This window comes from Athene noctua, chromosome 6 (assembly GCF_965140245.1).
Source record: "Athene noctua chromosome 6, bAthNoc1.hap1.1, whole genome shotgun sequence".
NCBI classification, from domain to species: Eukaryota; Metazoa; Chordata; class Aves; order Strigiformes; family Strigidae; genus Athene; species Athene noctua.
This window is the reverse complement of record NC_134042.1, coordinates 24,938,678-24,960,481: the sequence shown is the minus strand read 5'-3', so window position 1 is coordinate 24,960,481 and position 21,804 is coordinate 24,938,678. Positions and strand designations below refer to the sequence as shown.

General features: G+C 37.3%; 1 protein-coding gene across 19 annotated transcripts in view; it reads left to right on the top strand.

The window, feature by feature from the left end:
- The window catches only part of RALGAPA1 (Ral GTPase activating protein catalytic subunit alpha 1), a 134,902-nt gene that overhangs the window by 67,595 nt on the left and 45,503 nt on the right, over positions 1 to 21,804 (top strand). For all 19 annotated transcript variants that reach the window (XR_012633875.1, XR_012633876.1, XR_012633877.1 and 16 more), the window contains 6 exons: positions 3,105 to 3,213; positions 9,952 to 10,062; positions 11,420 to 11,488; positions 12,567 to 12,701; positions 13,433 to 13,616; positions 20,547 to 21,411. Coding sequence is in view for 16 of the 19 variants with exons in the window: in XM_074909900.1 (XP_074766001.1) it covers positions 3,105 to 3,213; positions 9,952 to 10,062; positions 11,420 to 11,488; positions 12,567 to 12,701; positions 13,433 to 13,616; positions 20,547 to 21,411 (1,473 nt within the window). In the remaining 3 variants the exon portion in view is untranslated. The remainder of the gene's footprint in view (positions 1 to 3,104; positions 3,214 to 9,951; positions 10,063 to 11,419; positions 11,489 to 12,566; positions 12,702 to 13,432; positions 13,617 to 20,546; positions 21,412 to 21,804) is intronic.

Here is a 21,804-nt window from a genome sequence, read left to right as displayed (position 1 = left end):
AGTTCACCTAGATTACTGTCAGAGGTCATATTTAGGATTTGTATTACGATTTTGCCATCAGCTCAGCCTCTATTAGAGGCTTAATTGTCTTTATAATTTCCTGGGAGAGAGCTTAGATTTCTTGGATCTTAGGTACATAGCTTCGTACATCTCTAGCAAGTCTGAGTGCTGTTACTGTTACCCAAGCTATAAATCTCTATTCCTTATCTCTTCCACAGAGGCTCAGTGTTTTGTGTTTCATTGCATACTTGACACAATTGAGCTTCAGGGAAGTCAGTTACCTGAAATGTTTTACTCTCAGAGCTCAGTTTTAGTGCCTGTATTTGCTCTCAGATCTCAGATTAATACTTACATTAATCAAATAATCAGTCTGAAAAAGAAGTGATGGATTGAACTCATGTTCATCTCTTCTTCTTCTGCTGTTAAGTCTGTGATTGTTTAATTACAACATTGTAGCCACATAAGTACACAGTTTTTCAGAGACTACGCTGAATAATGATAACAAAACTAGTGTGCTTAGTAGAAACTTCACAGGGTCCTGGATGTTTTGCACATCAGTATGTCATCAGATATGGAATGGTTCTCAGTAGCATGAAGAAAACTTTAAATAGTAGCACAGACTTAGAGCTGTGTACTCTTCTATACACCAAAGGTTTATTTTTGAGTTAGCTTACCCAAACTCTACATTTATTGTTAAATCCATGCTATGTTCTTATTTTCTTTTGTTCAGAAAGTATTGAAACACATACTATGGAAATAGCAGAACACACTCCAAGGCTGGAGTGTGTTCAAAACATTTCTGGGAGTAGCTTGCCTAAATGGTCCTGAAAATTTTCTCAAAGAAGAAAGTTACAAAAATTGTAGACTGTTGCAATACTTAACTAATTTTTAGTCAGGTTGGTTTTATGACCAGTATATAGGAGAATTCTTTTCTACTGGAAATTAAACTATTCAGTGACTTACTGCACATCAGATGTCTTATCATTTCCTTCCTTAATTGTGATTGAGACTCAGTACTTATTTCAACTTTTGTTCCTGTTGCTCCCTCAAGCTTGTCTTTATTCTTAAATTGTATTAATCAAACTGTAGTGGAGACAGTCTTGCAATTGAGATTTCAGTGCTAATGTACAAGACAGGGTGGTTTGACATCTTATTTACACTATCACGTAGAATTAATTCCAAGATGTATTTTTGCTACCTGTTAGCACTTTCATGAGTCTGTATAGCCTTAAAATCCTTTTCCTACAGCACAGGCATCATAGCCACTTCTGTTTCTCTTTCTATTCTAGCATATAATTTTTCCTTCTCACAAAATCATCTAGACTGGAAAAGACCTTGTAGGTAATCCAGTCCAACCATTAACCTAACATTGACAGTTCCCAACTACATCGTATCCCTAAGTGCTACGTCAGCCTGACTCTTAAAACACCTCCAGGGATGGGGACTCCACCACCTCCCTGGGCAGCCCATTCCAACACCCAACAACCTGTTCTGTAAAGAAATACTTCCTAATATCCAGTCTAAACCTTCCCTGGCGCAACTTGAGGCCATTACCTCTTGTCCTATCACTTGTTACTTCATTAAAGATACGCATCCCCAGCTCTCTGCAACCTCCTTTCAGGGAGCTGTAGAGGGCGATGAGGTCTCCCCTCAGCCTCCTCTTCTCCAGACTAAACACCCCCAGTTCCCTCAGCCGCTCCTCGTACGACCTGTGCTCCAGACCCTGCACCAGTTCTGTTGCCCTTCTCTGGACACGCTCGAGTCATTCAATGTCCTTTTTGTAGTGAGGGGCCCAAGACTGAACACAGGAGTCGAGGTGCGGCCTCACCAGTGCAGAGTACAGGGGTAAGATCCCTTCCCTGTCCCTGCTGGCCACGCTATTGCTGACACAAGCCAGGATGCCATTGGCCTTCTTGGCCACCTGGGCACACTGCTGGTTCCTGTTCAGCCGGCTGTCAATCAGCACCCCCGGGTCCCTCTCTGACTGGCAGCTCTCCAGCCACTCCTCCCCAAGCCTGTAGCGCTGCTGGGGGTTGTTGTGGCCCAAGGGCAGCCCCCGGCATTTGGCTTTAGTGAAACTCCTCCAGTTGGCCTCAGCCGATGATTCCAGCCTGTCCAGGTCTCTCTGCAGAGCCTCCCTACCCTCGAGCAGATCAACACTCCCACCCAGCTGGGTGTCATCTGCAAACTGACTGAGGGTGCACTCGATCCCCTCGTCTAGATCATCAATAAAGATGTTAAACAGGAGTGGCCCCAAAATGTAATACTTTCCAATTCCCATGAGCAGTTTTCATCTTGTCGATGTTGGATTGCTCTCCAATTTTATCCAGAGGATTTTGAATTCTGAAGCTGTTTCCAAAATATTTTGCAGCCTGTGTTGTTCAAGATAATTACTAATGACTCAAAGATTGCTTGAGCTAGCTCCTTAATATTTCTGAACAAATTTAATCCATCTATGCTGATTTGAACACATCTATCTAAATACTCTTTACCTTTACACTTCTTTTCCATTTCCTGATTTTAAAAGAAGCAACAACAAAAGTTGAGATATTTAATCACAATATGTATACTGTCTCTAGCATTCATTAACATGAATCTCAATTCTAATGAATACAGATTCATCCTTGTTTATTTTCAATCTAAAAGTAAGTAAATATCTATGAATGAATGATGATCATGTCTCTTGTCTCTGTTCCTGAAGCTCTAAATAAACATGAGCAAACTCACATGTTAGGGAAGAGGAATTTCCCACCACAATTTTTACTTTGTCTTAAGAAAATATGTATGAATTTCCCATACATTTATTTCAGGTAGTATTTTTAATCCAAAAAGCACATGCAGGTGCAAGAGTTCTTGATGTCTTTAGGATTTTTCAGTTGCTCATAAGCGTGCTTCCTTTGTCCTTTCCTGTGCCTTCACCAGGGTACTTGGGATTTCTCGCTCATTTTCAGATAAGTTATAGCATTATAAACATTTTGTGTAGTTGTTTTTGAAATATTAAAAACATATTTGTTAGACTTTAGCAAGACATATAATGAATCATAAAATTTGCATATTCTTGTAGCATGTTTCTTAACAACTTGTACTCCAACATTGTTTTACAGATGTGTTGCTCTTTGCAGCCTTGGTATTTGGATCTGTGAAGAGCTAGTTCATGAGTCACATCATCCTCAGATCAAGGAAGCACTGAATGTGATTTGTGTTTCTTTAAAGGTGAGAGACTAACACTTTTACAATGTATATTGCCTTTACATGTAAAGATACTTTCCCTTTTCAAAGTCATGATCACATTTTAACATCCTTACTTCACAGTCTCATTTTCAATCCTTACAGAAGACTTAATTCAGTTTAATTGGTGGATCTCTGAACTCTGTCAAAAGAGATCTTTACCCTTCTTTAAGGTTGGAGGAAATGGTGTGCTGGAAGATAAGATAGTGGATCTGTATCTTAATATATGTCATTAGGCATTTCACTCTAGCCTCTACCCTTTGGACCATAATAGTTTGTCCATCACCCCATCTTTCATTAATAATCCTTGCAATTCAGATTTTAGCAAAACCACTGCTGGTTTTGCCTGGCTTTGTCCAGCTATACCCCTTCTCACATGCTGGACCCAAGCTTCCAGCAGGGTTTTCTGCATCTATTTGTAACTAGATCTAGGAGCCTGTGGTGGATTAACCTTAATGGCCAAATTCCCACCCAGACATTCACTCACCCCCCCTTCTGAACAGGACAGGGGGAGAAAACAGGATGAAAAATCATGTGGGTCAAGATGAAGACAGAGAGATTGCTTACCAGCTACCATCATGGGCAAAACAGATTATACTTGGGGAAATTAATTTTAATTAAAATAATTTGGGCAGAGAGAAAGAAAGACAGAATTTATAACACCACTTTCCCTTACCTCCCCTTTTCTCAGGCTCAACTTCACACCTTCATTCCCCACTCTCCCTTCCCACTCCCAAGTAGTGCAGAGGGGATGGGGAATGAGGAGTTAACGATCAGTCCGTAACAGTTCTTGTCTGTCACTCCTTCCTCCCTGTTCCAGTGCAGGTCCTTCCACTGGCTGCAGTCCTTCAGGATAAGCCTGCTCCGGTGTGGTCCGTCTGTGGACGGCAGTTCCCTCAGGAAATATCCAGTGCTGCAGTGTGGCGTACTCCACAGCTGCAGAGTGGGTATCTCCTCCGGCACGATCTATTTCGGAGGCTTCAGAGAATCTGTGCTCCAGCACATGGAGCACCTCCTCCCCCTTGTCTTCTGACTTTCCAGTTTGCCTGCTGTTTCTTATTCCTTTTTTAATTCCTTCTCTGCCAGTGTGGTGTTTTTGACCTTTCTTAAATATGTTTTCACAAAGGCACCACAGACTTGGCAGATGGGCTCAGCTGTGTCCTTTGGTGGGTCTGTTGCAGAGGTGGCTGGAACCTCCTGTGCCTGTCATGGGGCAGCCCCTAACCTCTTCTCACAGAGGCCCCCCTGTAGCCTCTCCATTACCAAAACCTTGCCATGTACACCCAATACAGATCCATACAAAAACACTGGAGTACTGAAGTGTCAGAGTCTTTCCTTCTCCAGCATTTGTGTCTCCTGGTGAGACTAGACATGGATATCAAGGGAAGTAACATTCCTAATTGGCATCCTGGGTTCCCCAGCCCTGATTAACAGTACTCTTAAAGCCTCCATGCTACCTTCTCCTAACACATTGCAAAAGGGAGAGGCCAGGGTAGAGAGGAAACTGGAAGAGATCCCAGTTTTATGAGCCATCTGCCATCATATGCAAAGTCTGTCCCAAGCCAAGTTGCTGCCTTGTACTCTTTGGCAGCCAGACTGAGCAGAGCATCCAGTGTAAGAGGGGGACTGGAAATAAAGTGCGAAGGTGACATGCAAAGGACAAGCAGAAGTTTCACAAAACTTCTTGTGCTTCTTGCTCACCTGCCCTCCAACCAGATCCCATTGTCACCATATCCCTCACTACATTCTCTGCCTGTTCTCTTCTGAGTTCGAGAGCCATTGCATTATGCGGTATTGCTTCTCAGCCCTGGCCATATATTTAGAGAGCGATGTAGAGTACTTATGCGCGTGCATGGAAGCACTAAAGGATGTTTGATTTCCTCTGGCAAAGTGCTTTTCTGTGCTCATTCCAGGACATATCATTCAGGCCAGTATCTGTTAACAAAAAATCTGGATGCTAAGGTCAAGAGTTGTCTTCAAAGTTTATGTGAATACACTAGCTGTTGAAAGGGAATAATGAGAACCTAGTTTTGGTGAGAAGTAAAGAGTATCTTTTTTTGTGACTATCATTAAAATTGATTTCCCATTTTTTATGAAGCATGCTGCCACACTGGATAATTTCACAGATTTTCAGAAGGATTTAACTTTTCCTTTTTAACGGGTGTTATGGGTTGGCCCCTGCTAGCAGCCAAGCTCACCACTCAGTCACCTCCCACCCCCAGCAGGAGTGGGGAGAACATAAGAAGAACAGCAGTGTGTCCCTGGCCCCTTCCCATAGAAGGCACCCCTGCAGCCCCTCATTACCAGAACCTTCCCACCTACAACCAATACAGCAGTTCTGAAGCTAATTTATAAGATAAAACTTTACAGTCTCTGGTAATCACCATGCAGTTGTGTATAAACACCTTCACACTAAGTTCTTGAAATCTAGGATGATTTACTGTGTTGGTGTTTGCTGTTTTGATTAAATCTGTTAAACATAGCTAGTATGCACTGTGATTCTTACATCATTTTCTAGCATTTTGTGAACTTGCATGTTCATGAACAATATCTTCAACTCTTTAAATACTTCCCAATTTATTTTCAGAACGTTTATACATGCTATTTGTTTACGTTAAAATTCACTGAATTGTCTAGTCTTTCTGTATATACATGTTGATAAAAATCGGGGTGTACACCGATTATACATGGCTTGTGTCAGATGTTGGGGACTAACTATTCTTTTCAGCAATGGGAATCTGAAAAGTGTCTTAGCAAATCAGCTGATCACATCCTGTGAAGCAGGATTTGAGTCTATGTCTAAAATGGGTAGCTGCAGGGCTTTTAGTATTAGACTCTAAAATGCAATTTCCTGTTTTGCAAAATCACATTCATCCTTTGCAGCCTCACTAATACTCTCTTCCAGGGTTTTCCCCTTGTTTTTTAATATCCCCTAACTAGTGCATTTTATCAGGTTCCTGTGCAAGTTTGGTATTAGGCTAATGATGTTTTTATCTTCTGCGATTTATCAAAGTTTGAACTATTTTTAATCCTCACATTCACTGTGATTTCTCTTATTTTTCTTAGATGTATTTATTAAAGCAATTATTTGTATCGCGTTTATATTAAATATAAATTCCTTCTTGAATAAGAAGACAAATATTTTTATATTTCTACTTTGCTTTGCTCTGTGTTGGCAAAAGTATCCAGTGTATGTTGGCTTTTCTTCTGTTCTGAGCAGTGGTATACATTCACAATCAAGTTCAGTCATGAAAAGAAAAGTTCATAAATATATAATGAAAGAAAGAAAATTAGCTCTAATTTGTTACCTAAGCAATCTCCTGGCTTCCAAGTAGTCAGAGATTTGAACTCCCAGAATGGATTCTTTTCTTGTTTTCAGGAGAAATGAATGGATAGGGAGCTATAGTGCTAGTCCAACTTCCTGAGAAGTAAAACTGAGCAAATAACATGGAATAGAAATGTTAGCAACAGTTATATGCCTGTTTCTGAAATAGAGAAGCATATTCAGAACTGCAGTCCAGCAGCTGGCTCTGAACATAGCTAGCACTTCTCCCAGCAGTGTGGCGATACTGCTGTATCTGTGCTAACCTCTGCTGAAGTCTGACCATAAAGGTTCCTAACCAGCCATCCAGATCACTGCATCTCATTATGCTCCTCGCAAAAATACTGCAGGTATATCACAAAATTGTATTGTACGGGCTTGGTTGGATGAGTGCTAAACATAGGTTATTTGCAAGTATAGACAAGGTTAAACTGCTGATATCCAGAAAGCAATAGACCCCTGCAAAGACAAAAAATATGGTAAGACTAGCCTGAGAAAAACCCTGAGAGTTATGTACCAGGCAAAGTGCCAGTTCATTGAAAGGTTTGGTTTTTTTCCATTGAGTAACTTTTAAAAAAATTATGTCCACAGTTACACTCCTAAATATAAAATCATATAAAAGTAGTGAATTCTTATGCTTTATAAACATACTAGCATTTTCCAGAGATTGAGAACAGTGGGTGAAATGTTTGTAGCATCACACAGCTGCCTTCATGCCACCTCTGAAGACTCTTGGAAAAGAAGTCAGAACAAAGCAGCTGATTTGAAACGGGTGAATTGTTTTGCTATCCAGCATAAACTCAGTGTAGCTGCTTGCGTTTGGGAAACTGTTCTAAAGTGTCCTTGCATTCTTTTGAAATGTGATATATTGACCATGCTGGGACAGGTTTCTGAAGTAGATAAAGGGTTTGATCTGTTGGGGCCAGTCCCCATATTATTGATCAAAACTTCCTACCCAGTGCTCTTCCCATGAATAAGACATGAAAATTTGAGTGCACAAGATTTGAACTTTATTTGTATTCATTACTTTGTACCCTTAAGCCATTCTGTTAAATTTATGTCTCCACTGACTTTTATACCCTTTCTTAAATTAAAAAAAAAAATTAAAGATTCTCTTCAACCAGAGAACAGATGGAGGTTAAATAATTTGCATAAAACATTTTAGAGCCCTATGATCATCCTTAAAAAAAAAAAAAAAAAAAAAAAAAAAAAATTTTAAAAAATTTGATAATGCTCCCTGGTTTTAAATAGCGAAGGGCTGATTATTCAGAGATTCTGAAAAGTCTTCAGGCCTCTTTCACAAGTAATTTTTTCTTAAATTCAGTAATCTGTATATTGCTTATTAAGCTGCTCGGGTTCCTCCACGCCTGTCGTCCTCTCCAGTGACTTTGGGGTTTTTTCCTGCAAGCTTGTAAGGATGTTTCCAGCAATCTGGATTTGATCTCAACTTCTATAATAAAATTGTTGTGCTTTCAATTTTATTTAATTTTTGTGGTTGTCAGTTGTGCTTGAACATTAGAATCTGTACCGTGCTTACTGTGCTCTTACAGTGTACTTTCATAGCACGGAGAGAGGCTGTTTCACAAAGGATAAAAAATTGTGGTGTTCTTGTCATAAGCTCTGACAAGACTTGCAGACGTAAGATGTCTGCCATGTTTTACTTAAAAGCCAACGATAACATTAAACTGCATCCATTGAGAAACAGGGAAGTCAGAGCAAGAATTAACTACCCTGTGTGCTCTGGTTTCTGTCCCTGTGGCTGACTTATAAGAGCCATTTGTAGTCTTTCTTTATGCTTATATAGATACCACAAATAAAAAATGTTAATTAAAGGTTCATATTCAATACTTTTGCTTATGCTTGTACCTTTTCAAGACCTTAAATGTAAAAATTAATAGCTTTGCTTTTATAAGAAGCTAGCCCAGGACAGAATTTTCTTCTGGTGTATTTTCCACCTTTAAATTTTTGCCATTCAAAAATTTTATTCTGAAATCTTTAATATTCTGTTCATGCTTCGTTGCCCAGGTATTTCAGCTTTCTTAAAGCTTTCTTTTTTTAAGGTTTGTGAGATATACCCTTCCCTGAAAGGTTAATAGAACTGGATTGATTAAGAAAACAGTCTAAGAAGCCAAGAGATTAGATGTACAGATTTTTGCAACATAATTATTCTTTTCTGAGTTCAGAGATAGACTTAGCCACCTTGCAGTACACACCTGTGACAGCTTCACCGCTAAATAAAGTGAGGTTGATACATGCAAACTACTTTTTTATTCTTTTAATAATACAGGAATTCTGATGTCACTCATCTTCATTGGAGAAACAGAATAGGATTTTTCATTATTAAAGCATGAATTACCTAATAGTTTTCTGAGTGATTTGAGATTCATCTGTATTATGATTTGGCATACTTGTTTTCAGTAAAGACAGAATCTTTTCCTTGGGGCTGTTGAATGTTTTTTTTCTTCCATGTGATTTGTGCTGTCTTGTGAAGTCTGTGTTTTGCTCAGATTTTTCTTTAGCTCAGCTTTGTAGGATTTTCATATCCTAGATTAATAAAATTCACATAAAATTTACTTTGAGCTTATTTGTGCACAGCTTAATGTTTTAAGGCAAGTACAATGAAGGAAGAAGCTTCAGCTACATGTTCTATGCATTCATAATTTAAGAAAACATATTGCTGTCTCTTCGTTTCTTTGTTTTCCCACTTAGGAGTGTAGGGCAGTGTGTGCATCCACTACCATGGCTGGGGACTAATTGTACAAATACATTCACTTTTGTCTTGACCAACACAGTAACTTAAATAAAGTGTTGAAGGCAGGCTCCGGTGCAGCAATATTCTCCTGCCTTTAAAAGAAAACAGAGAAAAGAGGAATTAAGCACAGAAATTGAGGTGCATTCATCTCCATTCAGACAAGCGCTGTACAGAAGCAGTCACCAACAAATACAAAACAGTTAGTCTCACTATTAGTTCTGTGTTTTGCATTCTGGATACAGGGCTGTTCATCTGCCTTGGTTCTCAACAAAGACGTCTGATTTCAAAATGAGATCCTTATTTTTTTGCAGTGATGCATTAACATTAATAAACATTAAGGTAATAAGAAATGAGTTCATTCTTTCTGGCTTTATGATACTGTACTAACTGGTCTGAAATTAGTTAGGAGACTCCTCTCCCCTTTCCCTTATTCCATGCAACTCCCTGATTGTCTGTCCCAAAACTTTGATGTTAGCGACTAACATTTGGTTATGACCATAAAATAAATCCATTTAAATTTTGTAAAATTTAGTTCTGTTTCTCCAACAAATGGGTACATAAGGAACTACATTTATAAAACCATCACCTTACCACCTAACCTACCATGTGAAATGTAGTCATCGTTACTGCTCTGTGTTCTCTTTTCTAGTTTCCAAATAAAACAGTAGCCCAAGTTGCCTGCAGTATGCTAAACATGCTGATACATTATGTACATAGACTTCAAGTGTATCAAGCTGATTCACCTTTAAGAATTATTCAAGTAAGTAATTTTTTAAAATTTAAAAATCTTCTTTTAAATGTAACAGTAAAATGTATTTAATTGAAATTAAAATACCAGAATATTGACAAGTATATTTCACAAAATGTTAAATGAGTAGAAACATAATCTTACTGATCATCAATTGTGTGGGTTTATGTTGCACTTACTTGCTGACTCCAATATTAGCATGTAAAATGGCTGTGTCATGCTTATTTTTTCTCCAGTACAACTATGTCATCATTTACATGAGAATATTGTCAATAAAGTACAATTTTTTGAACATTAAATATATTCAAATATGTTTTAGTGAGAAAGTGATTACTTAAAATACAGATCTACAATTGTATTTTGCATATCCGTATGCAAAACACTTTGCATTAAATCGTTTCAGTATAAAGCAAAAATAACTATTTTGAATACACTTTAAATAACAGTGAAGTAGACTATGGCCTCTGTGAGTCTGAACCACAGAGAAAAGATAGAGGTCTCCCAGGTAACCAGAAAGGGAATTATGTGGAAGCTTCTTAAGAGGTATAGCAAGTATTTTTCTGCCCCTCTGCAGTCATATTGTTGATTAAGTAGAGGTAGGGTGTTTAAAAATTCTTGTAGTTCTGAGAAATAATGAAGCTCACATAGCACTGTGCCCAAACACACGTCAGGCTCCTTCCTACACCCTACAAGTGTGTGGAATCAAGCTCTCTTCCTGCCTGAATATTTCGAGTAGCTGTGTAATTTCATTGTCCCTAATGCACCTACGTCAGTCAAACAGAATGTGTTCCTTCATTGTCTTCTGCAAAATTCAATTAAAAGGATTTTTTTTTTTTTTAAAAAGTGGCAAGGAATACTGTAATTTGTCTCAAAATAAATTTAATAGAATTTAACCATGAATTGGAATTGTTCAGCCTGGAGAAGGGAAGGCTTTGGGGAGACCTTCGAGTGGCTTTCCAGTACTTAAGGGGGGGCCTACAGGGAAGATGGTAGGGACTCTTTATCAGGGAGTGTAGTGACAGGACAAGGGGTAACAGTTTAAAACGAAAGAGGGTAGATTTAGATTAGCATAAGGAAGAAATTCTTCACTGTGAGGGTGGTGAGGCACTGACACAGGTTTCCCAGAGAAGCTGTGGCTGCCCCCTCCCTGGCAGTGTTCAAGGCCAGGTTGGACGGGTCTGTGAGCAGCCTGGGCTAGGGGAAGGTGTCCCTGTCCATGGCAGGAGGTTGGACTAGATGATCTTTAAAACCCAAACCATTCTATGATTCTATAATCTAGTATTGTGTTAGATTTACCTGCTTAAAATTTTATTTTAAACTTAAATATTTAAATTGTATCTTTAGAGAAACTATGCTGTATTTTCCCTAGATTCTGATAGCAACTATTACCCATCTGCTACCCAGTACAGAAGCTTCCTCTTACGAACAGGACAAGAGGGTAAACATTTTTCATTTCTTTTTAATGTGTCAATTTAATTACAAAGGTGTGTGACCTAGCATTGTTACAAAATTTAAGCTGTGCCTTGAAGTAGGGATTCAGCTCTTTTAAGTATAATACAGTATAGTCTTCTCAAATATATAAAAAATTAGTTTACCTAGTTTGACAAACATAGTACTAATGGGTTTCTTAAAAATTGATTTAATATAAAAATACTAAGGACCCTTCATCATTAGGTTTATTATATAGTCCCTCTGAGAGACAAACTTGTATTATGTGAAATGAGTATGATGCTTATATGTCATTTATTAGTAAATTAGTTAAGTGGATTTTCTTTGAAAGACTTCTACTTGGGAAATATTTTAGAGAATCTCACAGCCATTTATCCAAATTGTTTCCTCATTCACAGCTAAGTTTCAAAATTTAAAAATAATTATTTGAAGCCGGTAAGGTATTAATAATTTGGTGTGTACGTATGTCTTAATCTAATCCTATTCTCCAGTCTTTAAAAACGTCCCCTAGAGGGAGTTGGTTCTTTTGCTGAGTAGCCTACAGTACAGAAAGCAGTTGGATTTCTTTCAGGTGATACCTGGTGCTGCATAGCATTATTGACATGTTGTGAAGGAAATTCTATGTTATTTGTAAAACATTAAATGCAGCTGAAATAATTCAGTTTTGTGTAATCCTTGATCCACTTTACAGTGAGATTTCTGTGCGGAACTGTGCAGCAGCCTTAATTTATACCTGTGTAATCTGTCATTTTAAAAACAGCACCCTACAAATCAATTTTTAAAATAATGGGTATCCTTTTAAGCACTGTGTCTGCTCTCATGCTTACCATGATGAGAAACTATTGTATGGATGGTCTTTGTTAAATATCTCAGTAGCAAAGTTTTTACTGATGCTGTAAGTTCTGAAGATACAGTGGCTATTAAACAAGTGTGTCCTGCCATTACAGCAGAAGGTTGACTCTACTGAATTGGAAAAAGAAAATAAAACAGAGACGTAAAATACAGTGATAAATGTGAAGTAGCAGGTGCTGGTTTAATTGATTTGTAATTGAAAGTGTTTGTTCCAGTTGGTGGTTTCTTTACTTCTGTGTTTATTGGATTGGATAATGGCCTTGCCATTAAAGACCTTGCTGCAGCCTCTTCATACTACAGGAGCAGAAAATGATAAGACCGAAAGATCCGTTCTTAATTGTATATATAAGGTACATGTTTCTTTACTCTGTAAATGAGAATTTCCATGTATGGAGGTAGTATCTGTTTTCATGGAAATGAAGACAGAAGTTTTCTGTGAGCTGACCTCCATTCTACGGCTGTGGAGTGCTGTCTTAGTTCTTGTATGGTTTACTGTAACTGCTTGATCTTTGGTATATTTGTAATTGTTGATTTTTGTTTTATATTTTATGATGTTTAACCAAGTTCTTTTTTATATGTCATTTCAATAGCAGACACTTGTGTTGTAGAAGACCAGCCATACATTTAAGACAGGAGGATGTAGCTTTTATATTCCAAGCAATTTTATTTAGCAATAAACAAAGTAAAAAGCACTGAGTTATAATTACTGTCTTTAGGGACACAGAACAAAGATAGCAAGGGAAGGGGATTAAAACATTCAGCAGCTTAGACCTAGCATATGTAATTAAAGAAGATAGGAGATCTAAAAAAAAAGGTATCTTGGTGATTTGTTGTAAGTTTTGTTTCTGTTTCTTTATTGTTAAATTCCACTTCAGTGTCAGTAGACACGGTTTTAACAATTTTCTTTGCAGACCAGGGTTTGTTTCTGTAAACATTAAGCATCTAAAATTTCCAACATTTTGTCCTGCCTACCTAGTTCTAAAAAATAAATTTTAAAATGTAAATAAAAATAAACTTCATTTCTTATCAAACTCTCAAATAGAAATTTCAGTAATGTCATGAAATTCTGTTTTTGTTCTAGGTTCTGCATGGGTGTGTCTATGGGTCTCAGTGTTTTAGCAACCCTAAATATTTTCCTCTAAGCCTTTCTGATTTAGCATGTGTGGATTACGATCCTTTTATGCATTTAGAAAGCTTGAAGGAACCAGAACCACTGCATTCTCCAGACTCGGAGAGGTCTTCTAAACTTCAGCCAGTCACTGAAGGTTTGTCAAATTGCCTAAATACATTTTCTTTCAAAAAAGTTTTATCTTGGTTTCCAGTATGGAAATGTTGGCCTAAAGCATAAGTTTTAAATTATACCTAGACACTAGTTAAGAACCATTAGTATGGCATAAGCTAACATAATTTTGAGCAATTACTGTTTGATTAACTGAAATAAGTATCTTCTGAACAATGAAGATCGATTTGATATGGATTCTTCTGTGCTCTGTGTATCAGCAAAAAGTGTTAAATACTGTAACATGGATAAGTGTTGCTTTTCATTTTACTTTCAGTAAATGATTTTTTTTTTAATTTTACTCCTTTTTCTAAGAATATTTTGGATTTTTTTCCTGTCTGAGCTTGCAATATTGAAAGCTTTCTGTGAATTTTTTTAGCCTATCATAATTTGTTGTCGATGTGTTTACGCTGTTTAAAACCACAGCGTTACCTAAAAAGAGAGAAATTTTCTCTCATCTGCTTAGAAACTTAACAGACCCAGGAATTAGCATTTTCTTCAGAACTCAAAAATAAAGGATCAAGAAACTAAGCTACAGAGGAGTAGCATGTATTATGCAGCATATCTAGTAAATATCAAATGGCTATACTGGGAAGAAAATTGATAAAGATGAGATTAATACTGATAGCAGATCTAACTCTGTGTAGTGCTATTCTCCCTCCATATTAAGTTGTTCCATTTAGGCTTCCTTAAAGGTATTAAGAACCAGATAAATGCAGCAGCTCTTTGTAGCAGCTGTGTGCTAACAGCAGGTGATTTTGTGGTCTGTAGTGACTACGTGCTGTTTTTTATGTAGAGAAAATGGCTAATCATTGTGCCCTTGTCTAAGGCATGCTTCATCATCCTCAAGTACTTTTTTGGCCAAAGAATTCTAAACATAGAGCTGTCCCCTAATAAGCTCAGTATTGGATTGAACAAGTCTGATTTGAGAACTGTTGGCAGGAGGAGCTGTAATTATTAAATTTACTGAAGAATGAAGCAAGGTACTATAGTTGGCTTTTTGTCAAATGGCTGTGGTCTTATTAGTAAAAAGTAATCATCTGCTGGGTCAGAATGAAAGAGGCTTCGAAGGATTCATTCTGTCCTAATTACAGTCTCACCTATACATATTATGTAAAGCTAATATTTAAAGCATTTGCCAAAATTAACTTCCACTGCATGTTCTATTACAGTGTAGTGAATTGTAGTAGCTTTTTATTCCTGGCATCTTTTGTATTCTGTAATAATCTGTAATTATGGGTTAGCAGCAAATGCTGTGTGGCTTTTTTAATCTGACAATCTGAAAAGACAACCCTGAATAGATTTCTCTTTAAATGAATGTAGTTGCACAAAGCCTTAGCATCGATATCTTCATTTTGCATTTCCGTACGTGATCTGTTCTTTTATGATTTCTTGATAAATTTCTAAATAAAAGTAATTTCAGATGTTCCTTTTATCTCTCCAGATAAATTAAGGAAGCCCCATATGTTTTTAAAGTTTCAAGGCTCTGGAATTGTAAGTCAGATCGTGAAATTTAATTGGCAAACTACAGCATTATAATGCAACCCTGGTCTTGCAACCTTGGCACTTCTAGTCCACATTGCCAGGCAGTGAATAAAATTGGCACTGCTTAACTGATCGCACAGCATCTGTTTTCCCTGGCATTGTTAGAGCAAGAGGAGTGAAGTTAGTGGATAACAACCAGCCTGGGACTTGATCAAGACAGTGGGTCAATTAGTACAAGCTAGCAGCAGAGCAGTATGCCAGTGGGTCAACCTCTTTTTTTAGTAAAGTGTTATCATGATATCTTTTTTGAAGGAATGGAAATGGACAGGACAGCAGTTGTAGGTTAATCAGGGAAGTTCTACAAAGACAGAATGTGGATTGCTAGATTCTTTCCTTAGGTCACAAGCAAAGCTCAAAGTACTGAAATGACAGAATTCTTAGGACAGGATGCTTTTGATCAGTTTAATAATGTGACTGACATACCCTGTAATACCTCCCATTGTTCAAGGTCAGATCCATCACAGTTTTTATGGTCACTTAGCTGCAGTATAATGTGGTATGAGACCATGAAGATATGGGACTTGGAGTGATACAGGTGTGTAGCAGGGACAGGATCTATTGAGGGGCTGGAATAAGTCCTGCAGTAAATGGCAGGGCAAAGATCTGTTAAATCCTCTGGAAACAAGTGATGCAGGGAGAGAAAAGGACTGTTCCCCTCTCTGTTTCAGTAACTTTCCAAGTGTCATCTTTCCCAAGGAATCTGTTATACCTAGGATTATCTATTAAATTGTCTTTGTCCTCCATTCTGGAGGTTTCCAGTGAAGTGGTAGATTGCAGTTATTAAGATACACAAAGGATAATTTTGAAATTAAGTGTTAAGTACATTAAAGTCTTATATTTATACCTGAATAAACTTGTAGCAGCTGACAATAAAGACATTACTAGGAAGCTTTTCTTGCATCATCAGAACTTGCAGGCAGCAAGTCTGTGATGCTTTCATATACCTAAGGCATCGCAGGGCTTCTCTACATGAAAGGCTGATGAACTGTTCCTCTAGCTAGTATCAACAGCTTCCTCCACCTACAGTACAGGCATACAGGTGTTGCCTGTACTAATTAACAGCACCTATCTAGCATGGATTCAGCATACAGTGACAGAGGTATACTTTCCCCAAGGATGGTATAGCCTTATAGTCATTTGCTGTACAGTTTAAATGTGCAAAAGCTAACTTGGACTGCATTGGGCTGTGATCTGCTTACCTGCTTCTGATCTTTTGCTTGTCATTACAGGACCATAAACATATGAGGGAGAATTAAAACAGAACCTCTCCTTCAGAACTTTTTTGTTGTTTGTGTTAAATGATGCAAACACTTAGTAAAAAGTAAAATTGAGCGTTTGTGACCCTTGTATGGACAAGGGAAGATGGTTACATGAAAATATGTAGCATTAAAGAAAAAGTGCTATACATCTTCTAATGTTAATAAATAGCAAAATCAGACAATTTAATAGAGTCTAGTCATAAGGAAATAATATTTTATGGGATATTTTATCAGCAATTAAAGGCAAAAACATTTTGAAACCTGTTCTTCATAGATCACAGATCTGTTAGGGGTAGTTGTGATTGGAAGGTAGTAGTTACGTTTCATAGATACAGGGGTCTGTCAATTATTGATTTAATGGATTTTTCCCCATTTGTCATATTTCTCCAAATGTATTTTAAACTCTTCTGCATAGATCAATCATTTTTCCTAATATATTTCAATTTCTGAAGAAAAAGTTTCTCCCATCTGATGTTTAGTCTTTTTTTTTAAAATAGAAATGTAAAGTACTTTTCTTTTAAGGCTTTGCTGTTTGCCTTTTTACTGAAAGGAGACAAAAAATACACTTTTTAATAAACACTTTATACATGGTACATCCAGATTAGCACAGTTTGTGTTTTGTGAGAGATATTCTAGAGATGAATTCTCTGTAACTGCATCTCTCTATGCCTGAAGCTTAAAACTAGAAAGGAGTGAGACTTGCTTAAGCTAATGTAAAATGCAGGGAGCTAAGCTAAACTGAACTCTCTTAGGCTCCCTCGAAATATAATGGAGAAAGAGAAGAGTTTACAGAGACTGATACATCCCCTTTCTCCAGTGTGGGCTTCTAACTGAGATGAATCAGTCTGTACAGGTGCATCATTCTTTAGATAGCTGAAAGGGTGAGGAGAGTTAAATTCTACCCTCAGTCATTACTTTTTTCCTTCTACTACATAACTGTAGTTGTTTAGATGCTGTTCAGCCAATGTTGAATTATAAAGAGTTAACAACACATCTTAAGGAAATTCAGGAATTCTCCATTCATGCCACTAATACAGATTAGTCGTGATGGACCTTCAGCCTTTCCACAAAAGAGATAATTTCATGGACTGAGAAAAATAAGCAATATATAACATATTTCCAGTATATTACCAAGTGATCATGTGCACATATGAATTACATCACTCAAGCAAAAGTCTGTGCCATTGTAAAGAGAGCAGAGATGTGTTCATGGAAGAAGACAGGTTGGCAAAGTAGCCAGCTAGACTGCTTTAATGTGTAATGATGTGACTCGGTTTGTAGAATTTGTGGTAAAGCTGTGATGGCTTGTGTTACTGCATATTTTGATCTGCCTTCCAGAAACAGAGTATGGTTTAGATACTCATTTTAAGAGTTCCAATGTATTAAATGTCCAGTTGTTCCTGATTGAGGAGGTGTGTTTCTAGGAACAAATTATAAGCTGCAAATGTAATTTAAAATTCTTGTATTTCAAAAAGTATTACTGGGTTTGGATATTTTTTTTTTTTTTTTTTTTTTCCTAAGGGAAACCATCCCCAGAAACTGAGTTGCTGTGTGACAAAAATGTTTCAAGGTTGCTATATTTCATTCCAGTATAACAGGTTACATCTTACAGCTTACTTTTCACTATGCTTCTCTTAATACTTCTGAGTTTTCTGTCTCATTTTTAGATCAACAGTACAGTATTCTAAGAGAAAACTCCATTCTCATGTTATAAAAGAGGTGATGGCAGATCTACATGCCAATTCTTTTATTTTTTATTTTAATTCAAGAGCAAAATTTTCAGAGAAAGACTGTGGTGGGATTTGAAATGGACTTTCCAAATTTAAATTCGATGTTCCACTCTTTGTCTCACTGTATCACCTTCCTTTTCCATATGTCCCTTAGGCTTCTAAGGAAGTAAATTAATGCACACAGGCACAATACAACCATGGTCAGTTTTGAGATTGTCAGATCACAAAACAGTAATAGTGTCTTACATGCTTACAGGTCCCTCTCATTTCTTCATGTTTTTCAGCAGAATTTAACTGAAGGCATTTAACCCATGCAGTGTGAGGCTTCAGATAGCTGGGAAGCTCACATGTTTTTACTCCTAGGAACCTGAGAATATTACCTTATTTACCTGTGCAGTGTCAAGTACTGAACACTTGGCATAAATATTCTGACAGAAATGAGCCAGCCTTTGCATTGTCCAGGTGCTGGTTACTACTGCACTGATCAGCATCCAACTTATTTTCTCCTAGTCTTGTATAAACTTGCTTACAGTTCCATCTTACATTTCAGCAGATGGCACTATAACTTAATTTCCTTGTATGCTGTCAATGTCTGGGCATTTAATTCAGCTTCACTGAATGCTTTTGTGTTTGTAAATTTTACCTCAAGAAGGCTATAGATAATAAAAATGTAATATCTAATGTGTTTATATTAGTTTTCAAGGCCTTAATTCATTAAAATGTTTGAGTTTATCTGAGTTTCAGAACACTGTAAAAATTGTTTTGCCAACTAGTTGATTTAGTCAACAATTAACTGGATGAAATGTTTCACTTTTTGCAGTTCAGGTCTAGTGCTCCATAAATGTAGAGAAGACCCAGAATCCCAAATGTTTCTTAGATGCTTTACCAAAACCTTGTGGAGAAAAAAAAAGGCACATATATACTAACTGTTTATTTTTGCAGATGCAGAATGCATCCAGTGGTTCAGAAACTAAAGATCTATCATGACAGTCAGTATACATTAGAGATTTGCCTTTATTTTTCCAGTTAAACCATTTAAGACACCTTAAACTGCAAAAAGAAATTTATTAAACATTAGTTTTTATTCTGTATAAATACACAATATAAAGGGAAATGAGTTAATTATAGCACACTTACATGTCCAAAAAGTTACATTTTCTCAGTAAATACTGAATGAGAAAGTAATGTGGTTCAGAACATTCTAATTTGATAGATTTTTGGTGAGAATGAAGGTGAGAAAGTGTTGGCGGCAGTTTTCAGTGTTTAATATAGTTTAAAATATATGGTGTAATCTTGATGAGTACAGCCTTGGTTTATCTTCACCTTGTAAATTCCAAATTCAGGGCATCCAAGTCCTATTACAGAGAGGCTGCAGAAATATGTGCTTTGCCATATTGATCCTGTTTTCTACGTGTGATCTTCTACAGTTTAATACTTCTGAGTATGGATTCTTCAGCGAATACCCTAAGCCAGTTGAGGGTTGTCTGCCTGACAGAATTGTTTTGATTAGCGCTCTACTTCATGGGTAATGTAGAATGGATTTGATAGAAGAATCCAGTAATAATAAAGTACTGGGTTAGCAGGATGTGGTATAAACATTAAGAAATTCCTTTTGTGAATTTAGATAACATTGTTGCACACCTTCCACTTTTATGCAAAGAAGGAGGTGGCGAAACCATCTTGAAATACCAGTGCACCTCACAAGATGAATTTCACGTAAGATAGGCACAATTAACTTCTCTTTCTCCCTCCAAGTTTTTCCAGCTTGAAACTTCTTAAAATGCAGTTGGGGCGTGAGATTTGTTCTTTGTAAATTTTGCTACTGTTAGATTTTGTTCAGTGTAGATAGCCCAGTCTTTGATTTGGTGCTTTAAAATCATCCAGTATTATTCTCAACCTAACCTACAGCTATATGCTCCCTAGGGAAATTAAGATGGATTAGAGGTTTTGTGCATCTATGTTCCTTTGTTTTTCACAATGTAATGATGTGTATAAATACGAAAATCCATTGCAGTTGGAAATGGACTTCTTACAACTCAATTATGATCTCTACTTCATCAGCAATTTTAAGATTTATTTTCAATAGATTAAAAAATTGTGTATTTTAGAAGGACCGTGCTCATTACAAAGCTGTGGTAGAGGAGGTATGGTGGGCTATAAAACAATGAAGATAATTCTTTAACTAGCTTATGATTTTTCATGCTACTTGTATGAACAGTGTTCATCAAAATACATATTTTCCATTACTGAGTTGGGTGTATCCTGACCTTGTAGTGCTTATACTCTGTTTAAAACTCCTGAAGTGGAGACCAAAAGAAATGCATAAATCTCAGTGTTGTTTGCTGAACTTTTCTTTTAAAACCTGTGTTCTTTCTCTCATAGTGAAAACTCACATGCAACAAGGATTAATTTCTGTTGCTGCTCGTACTGTGATAACACATCTAGTCAACCACTTAGGGCACTATCCTATGAGTGGAGGTCCTGCTATGCTAACCAGTCAAGTGTGTGAAAACAATGACAATCCATATAGTGAAAGTCCTGAACTTTCTCCTGAACTTTTTGAGAATCCAAACCTTCAATTCTTTGTGCTAAACAATACTTCCCTGGTGTCTTGCATACAAATCCAAGCAGAAGACGACATGCCTGGGGGAGGACTGTCTGCTGGACTTGCATCTGCTAATTCAAATGTTAGAATTATAGTGCGTGATCTATCTGGCAAATACTCATGGGATTCAGCCATTTTGTATGGACCATCATCTTTATGTGGATCTTCACAGCAAACCTCTTTTGCACTTTCATTATCTCAACAAGATAAACCAGAAGATGCTCTTTCATCTTTTGAGCATGTGGAGGATGTATCTGGAAGGGATGGAATTACACTCCAAGTAAAAAGGAAATTTAGAGACACTGTACCAACATGGGATACAATTAGGGATGAAGAAGATGCCCTTGATGAGCTCCTGCAGTATTTAGGTGTTACAAGCCCTGAATGCTTACAGAGAACTGGTGTCTCACTCAACATTCCTGCTCCTCAACCAGTCTGCATCTCAGAGAAGCAGGAGAACGATGTCATCAATGCAATTCTGAAACAGCACACAGAAGAGAGGGAGTTTGTTGAAAAGCATTTCAATGATTTAAATATGAGGGCTATGGAGCAGGATGAGCCAACCTCACAAAAGCCTCAGTCAGCGTTTTACTACTGCAGATTACTTCTCAGTATACTGGGAATGAATTCCTGGGATAAAAGGTAAAAGGCTCATAGTTAAGAACTTTCTTTTAAGGAATTGTGCTATTCTTAGTGTGTAATAATAGCCGATCATAGAGTGGGTTAAGCCAAAAATACTCCAGGCCAGCTAACAGAAGAGGAGAGGGGATGTACAACTACGGGGAGAACGGCAGTTTTCTTCTGCATTTCAACCTGCCATTTAGAGAGACAGACAGGAGGAACCTGTTGCTTTTATTGCTATTTATATTCTTTCCTTAGAACAGTGTTGGAAGGTGAATTAAAGGAGTGATATCTTTTCTATCCTTTCACCAACTGTGCGAAGGGGTACTACCATGGGTAAAGAAGGCATCTTTTTTGCTTTCTTTGCTTGCCATATATGTTCCTGCAAAAATCATTACCTTTCTATGCCAGAAT